The 6,527-nt window shown below is 44.0% G+C and overlaps 2 protein-coding genes across 2 annotated transcripts; both read right to left on the bottom strand.

Moving 5' to 3' along the window:
• Window positions 1-3,913: 3,913 nt before the first annotated feature.
• Window positions 3,914-6,443, bottom strand: LOC117853802 (uncharacterized). The gene has a single exon (XM_072292935.1). The coding sequence runs from the start codon at window positions 5,350-5,352 to the stop codon at window positions 4,546-4,548; it is 807 nt and encodes a 268-aa protein (XP_072149036.1). The 5' UTR covers window positions 5,353-6,443; the 3' UTR covers window positions 3,914-4,545.
• Window positions 5,448-6,286, bottom strand: LOC140220073 (L10-interacting MYB domain-containing protein-like). Its single transcript, XM_072293432.1, has 2 exons — window positions 6,143-6,286; window positions 5,448-6,047 (listed from the first exon to the last, which is right to left on the bottom strand). The coding sequence occupies exons 1-2, from the start codon at window positions 6,284-6,286 to the stop codon at window positions 5,448-5,450; spliced, it is 744 nt and encodes a 247-aa protein (XP_072149533.1).
• Window positions 6,444-6,527: the final 84 nt, after the last annotated feature.

Raw genomic sequence — 6,527 nt, 5'->3', positions numbered from 1 at the left:
GTCTCCTGATGTGGATCCATACAAGTCTTCTGGTAGGCCCATAGGTGTATGGCCGACACGCAGTAGGATGAACACAAGGTCACCTTCCTACAAGAGCTCAGATCTACCATGCACCTATGGATGGACCCTAGGTTCTTTGTAGGGATTTTAACCTGATTTACCAAGCCGCTGATAAGAATAATGGTCACCTCTCTAGAAGTATGATAGGTCACTTTCGGAGATTTCTTAATGATCTGGAGCTTGTGGAGCTTCACCTTCATGGTCAACTTTTCACCTGGAGCAACAAACGGTCGCATCCCACCTTGGAACGTGTTGATAGGATGTTCGTCTCAACTAAATGGGATGGATTATTCCCGTAGCCACTTGCAACATGGTGCTCTGATCAAGCACCATCGCTCCTTTCATTTGATGATTGATTCCATCCAAAGCTCCATTTTAGGTTCTAGGCTATTTGGCCCCATGGTTTCCAGGATGCCGTATAAGAAGCGTGGAAGGCCCACGCCCGGACACCGATCCACTACGCACCATCAACTTCCTACTTCATGAGACGGCTAAGGGACTGAAGCGATGGTGTGCTAAAGCAATCGACATCATTCGCACTCAGATTCAGGTGTGCTAAGGGACGATCGATCGCTATCAGCGGCGGAGCGCTTGCTCCACCACTTTCTAAAGATTAGATTCCTGGGGCTCACCTTACTTGAGTGCACCATATCGAGGCAGTGCTCCAGTATGCGGTGGCTACATGAGGGGGATGCGAACACAAAGTTCTTTCACCTGCACGTGAACCAGCGGTGGAAGAAGAGCTTCATCCCATCTCTGGAGGTTGATGGGGTCACGATCACAGTCGAGGACGACAAGGCGGCGGCAGCGTTTAACTACTATGATGCGATCCTCAGGACCAGTCACGAGAGAGGTTATACCATATTTGGATCTCTCCTTATTGGGGCACCCGTTCATGGAAACCGAGGTGTGGGAGGTGGTTAAGGAACTACCTCTTGACAAGGCCCCATGTCCGGATGGATTCATCGGTCGGTTCTATAGGTCGGCTTCGTTGATTATTAAAGGGGATGTTGTGAGGGCTTTCGACACCCAATGTTCGATGGACTGCAGAAGTTTTCATCACCTGAATGATTCTTTGCTAACCTTGTTGCCCAAGAAAGAAGATCCTAAAAGCCTTGGAGACTATCGACCAATCAGCCTCATCCATAGCTTTGGGAAGATCTTCTCTAAGGCATTGGCTAACCACTTCGCGCCCCATTTGCATGAGCTTATCTCACAAAATCAAAGTGCTTTCATTAAGGGTTGCCAAATACAAGACATTTCAGGTATGTCTTGGGGACTACGAAGGTGCTAGCGTCAATGAAGACCCCGAGGGTCATGTTCAAGATTGATCTCGCCAAGGCTTTCGACTCAGTCAATTGGGTCTTCGTCCTTGAGCTCCTCTCTGCGGTTGGCTGCCCGAGGACTTGGACTAACTGGATCTCGACGTTACTCTCCACGGAGAGCATCAAGATTCTACTTAATGGTGTGCCAAGAAGAAGAATCTGCCATGGTCGCGGGCTTAGGCAGGGACATCCCCTCTCACCTATGCTCTTTATGCTTGTCACGGAGTGATTTATTGCCATGCTCAAGTTGGCGGATGGTAGGGAGCTACTCAAACCACTATGTCGAGCACCTATCAAACAACGAGCTTCTCTTTACGTTAATGATGCGGTCATTTTCATCTCTCTGGTCGCTCAGGATCTCATCCTCATTAGAGATATCCTATCCTTATTTGATAGAGACTTGGGGTTGACGGCTAACTACTTAAAGATTCAAGCCTTCCCAATCCATTATTCGGAGGAGCAGGTTCACCTCATCACTGAGATGCTGAGGTGTCAGGTCACGGATTTCCCCTGCACATACCTGGGGGTCCCCCTATCTATCCACCATTTGCCAAAGGCAACCATGCAACCACTGGTGGATGAGGTTGCCAAGCGCCTACCAGTCTGGAAGGGTAGGATGCTTAACAAAAGTGGTCGCTTAATCCTCACCAAAATGACACTCAGTATCATACTCGTCCACATCTCCATGGCAATTGAGATTGCACCTGGGGCCATCAAGGCTATTAACACTCATCGGAGGTTTTCTCTGGTGCGGGACAGAGGTAACCTCGGGCGGCAAGTGCGTGGTTGCTTGGATCAATGTTTGCTGCTCCAAGGAGTTGGGGCATGGTGATCCCCAATCTGCGGCTCATGGGGTTGGCCCTCCAGATGCGCTGGTTGTGGTTGACGCATATGGATGGAGATAAGACTTGGTCGGGCTTCACCTATAAGGAGAAAACGACTGCCAAGGCATTCTTCAATGCCTCGGTGACTGTTCAAGTGGGTGATGGCACTAGTGCACTCTCCTGGATGGATAGATGGATCAATGGTTACTCCATCAAAACGTTGGCCCTAGATCTTTGGGCGGCAGTCCCAACACGAGTAAGAAACACCCGTACCGTCAGGAATGCTATTCAGGGTCAACCTTGGGTCCGTGATGTTTATCGTGCCCGAACAGTTCAGGTCGTTGTCCAATACCTATGAATTTGGAACCTGCTGAGGAATCAAAACCTTAGTTAAGTTCCAAGCAAGTTCATTTGGAAAGGGTCGCCAACAGGTCTCTTCTCTTCTGCTTCGGCGTGCCGTGCTCTCTTTCTAGGATGGTCGCCTTTGATGGGAGTTCATCAATTATGGAAACTGCAGGTGCTAGGAAAATGTTGTTTCTTTGGTTGTCTTATGCTCCATGGTCGATGTTGGACATCTAACCGGCTACGTCGTCATGGTTTGCATGATAGAGATGAATGTGTGTTGTGTGCCCAAGAGGTTGAAATGATGGACCACCTGCTCACAGGTTGTGTACACATCTGTGAGACATGATTTTGTGTCCTCAGGTTCTTTGATCTTCATAGGCTCATGCCATAGGTCAAGGCTCCTTTTACCGAATGGTGGATCCAAGCAAGGAAGAGGGTTGCTAAAACTCAATGGAAAGGTTTTGATTCCTTGGATTGGATGGTCGCTTGGTCGCTCTGGAAGGAACAGAACAGATGGGTGTACGAGTGGAGGGCGCTGCAACTAGTGGCTTTGGCGCCGGTGATATTGGAGGAAGTGAGGACTTGGGTCGAGCTGGTTTCTTAGGACTTCGCTTGTTGATCCACCTTAGGCTACCTTAGGTGGTGATGTTTGCTTTTGTGGGTTGTTGCATCCCCGAACATTGTTTCTATTTTTCACGTGGTCGTGTATATCTATTGTACATGTTCAAACTTCTTTTCTTAATAAAAAATGTAGTATGCACGTCTTAAAAAAAAGAATGGTAATGAAAGCTACAACCCCTAAGGATAGAATGGATTTTACCGATAAATAAGCTAAAAATTAGATCTTCCTCCAAACAAGGCAAGACTAATTTTAACCAACTAATTTAGATATCTAAACTTTAGTCAAGGCTATCCAAACACGCCCTCAGTAGTAATCATGATCACTGATTGATGACTTAGCAAAGTGATGATTGGCAATCTTTGTTTTCACAATAAATACCAAACTTCTCCGTCGTCATCCAGCTACACACCAACATACACTAACAAAGGGCCTGTTTGGGACTGCTCCGCTCCAAAAAAAATAGCTCCACTCCACCAACTCCACCTTTTGTCAGATCCACTCCACCAACTCCAGAAAAATAGGGAGCTGGGTACCTGTTTGGCTACCGGATCCAAATTCAGCTCCAAAAATTATAGGAACAGGTGGGAATAGTCGTTTTTGCCCAAAGGTTTTGCTCTGTGCTACAGTTCCGCGCTACAGTACCATGCTACAGTACCGCGCTACAGTACCCATAAGGTTACTGTGCCGTTCATGCACTGCTCATGTTTCTTTTTTCACATGGAAAAAAAATTTCGTACTAGATAACAGATCCATTACTTGTTCCAATAAAAATTAAAATTTGTTTCATGTGACATCAAATGAAATTACAAAATTAACCACACCAATATTAACTAGTTCCAAGCAAGAGAAAGAGCGGTGGCCAACTCATCACGAAATACATCCATAGTTGGAGCATTGGCATTCGAAGTAGACCCGTCCGACGCCAAGGGAGAAACTGCATATTTGTTATACCTTTCCGGGATAGTAGGTATGTAATTAGGATCACGATCAAACCGATCAAAGTCAATGTCTTCACCTCCATGTTCACGGATATAATTGTGAAGGACCATAGTAGCCACAACAATCATCTTTTGCTTGTACATAGGGTACGGTGGCATCTTGTAGAGAATTTGCCACTTCATTTTTAATAATCCAAATGATCTCTCAATAACATTGCGAATAGATGAGTGAACACGATTGAACCTTTCCGCGGGAGTCTTTGGTTCCATACCCCTATGCCATTCGGGTAAATGATACCTTTCACCCTTGTAAGGAGCTAGATACCCAGGGCGATTAGGATAACCCGCATCAACAACATAGTATTTGCCTACAAAATGAGAAGATAATATAAGTTATTATTTGTTCAGCACTAGGACAAGTAAAACATAACTCATATAAAGACGATGTTACCTTGTGGAGGATGTGGGAAGAATTCTTCGTCCACTCTAATTGCATTGTACAGCACACTTGTGTCATGCATAGCTCCGGGTTGACCCGTGGATACATAAGTGAAACGCATGTCGAAATCACAAACAGCTAGAACATTTTGTGTTGCCATTCTAGTTTTCCCAATATATCTTACCATCTCCTCAGGTGACAGAGCGACACAAATATGAGTACCATCAAGAGCACCTATGCAATCTTTAAAGTGTGGATATGCATGTCTGTCATCTCTTATCCTTTTATGGACAGTAGGGAAGTTTGGATTTTTTGGTCTAATGAAATCCTTTGCCATAGCAATCAAACATAATAAGACCTCATCAAATTTCCTACTTATAGTTTCACCAGAGTGGTTGAATCTATTTTGAGCTCTCCTATTTGACTCATTTCCACCCAAAGTGTATAATAAGATGGCCAACATCTCAAGCGTGTTCATATGCATCGAAGGTTTTAGCCCATACCTTCCCACCAATAAATCATGAAGATCCATAAGTATTTTCTCATTCATACGAAGTTGTCTATGGCATTCTCCTGCATTCCTTATTGTCTCCATCAACCATCCCATGCCACTAAGGTTTGATATTCTTGGTGGGTTTTTATCTAGATAAAGATCGACATAAATTTGAGCTACTTGAGCACCACCAAGAACTAAACTCCAAAACTGCGCACTCTCCTCACTACTATCACTCTCACTCTCGGACACCTGCAATTTGACATGAAACAAAATAACATGAATACACCATTGTTCAAGTGACATTAATACAAAAGGTTCAATGATGACAAAGTTCAAGTGACATTAATAAATAAAAACAAAAATGGTGTCCACATAATTGAAAAAACAAATGGTGATCTTCAGTTCCCGTATTTGGCGTTGAACTTCCTCGTAAGCCAACCGAATCTAATGTCCTTAGTTGGAAGTGTCATGAACATGTCCCTTTGATCTTTCTTCAGAAACAACTCAGTAGCAATAAAATGCTCATCGGTACCATACCCCGCTCCACAATCCAAAACAAGATCCATTACTTGTTCAACAGTCACTTCGCCAACCTTTCTTGATGTGAAAGCCTTGGCTTGTTCAGCTATCTCACTCAATTTTTCTTGAATCACAAGTGCGGTTCCTGTTTTTGCTTTCTTTCCTTTGTCTATGACAACCCTCGATCTTCTTTTTGCATTGCCAATGGATGGAGATACCTCCTCAATGTCATTCACAGCAACACCTCCATTATCTTCTTCTATTGGGTACACATGAATATCATCCCCACCACCATCAAGGTTCTCACCAACATCAAGGTCTACTTCAATAGGAGTGTTATCATTTTGGGGTATGATAGGGTTCGAAGTCATAGGGTTCCAATGATCTGTTTCATCATTAATGATGTCACCAAATATAACGGTCAAATCATCCACATTTTGCAGAGGTTTTGTCCTGAACCCGCCGCATCCTGGGATATCCTGTAGTGAAAAATAAGATAAGAAAATAGTGTTAGTTATGAGTGAGTAACGAGTATGAATGATTCATTAAAATTTTTAAAAAATTACATCCTCACCTTTCTTGCCTTCCTCCACCACTCATCGTCCATGTCAATCACACCCTTTGTTCTATCCCAACCTGTTCCTGTTTGCCTCTTCATTAATCTATTCCATGCTGATAATTTTGTCTTCAACTTGTCCCACTTGTTTTTCAATTGCATCTTGCTAAGATAAATTCCTGTCATCTGATAAAACCTATTTGACACTTCTGTATAGCCTACAGAGTTCAAATGTGTATTTGGTCTATTGCCTTTCTTAACTTGTTCTGCAAACAAGTTACAAACAATCGATGTGTATGCGTCGGTCCAGTCCATCATATCTCCCTGACCATGTTCAACGTCAGAACATTCCCATAACAATGTTTTGTGGTTAATTCCAAACTCAAGGTCAGAACGTCTTTTC

The sequence above is a fragment of the Setaria viridis genome, chromosome 4 (genome assembly GCF_005286985.2).
Source record: "Setaria viridis chromosome 4, Setaria_viridis_v4.0, whole genome shotgun sequence".
NCBI lineage: Eukaryota > Viridiplantae > Streptophyta > Magnoliopsida > Poales > Poaceae > Setaria > Setaria viridis.
The sequence above is the reverse complement of the archived record's forward strand: the minus strand, read 5'-3'. Positions and strand labels throughout refer to the sequence as shown.

What these genes read in the sequence shown, in the direction of transcription:
- LOC117853802 (XM_072292935.1), bottom strand. Translation starts at nt 5,352, where the DNA reads ATGTCACTTGAACAATGGTGTATTCATGTTATTTTGTTTCATGTCAAA.
- LOC140220073 (XM_072293432.1), bottom strand. Translation starts at nt 6,286, where the DNA reads ATGCAATTGAAAAACAAGTGGGACAAGTTGAAGACAAAATTATCAGCA. An exon ending in GGTGGAGGAAGGCAAGAAAG is followed by an intron (nt 6,048 to 6,142) that starts GTGAGGATGTAA and finishes TTTTCACTACAG; the next exon opens with GATATCCCAGGATGCGGCGG.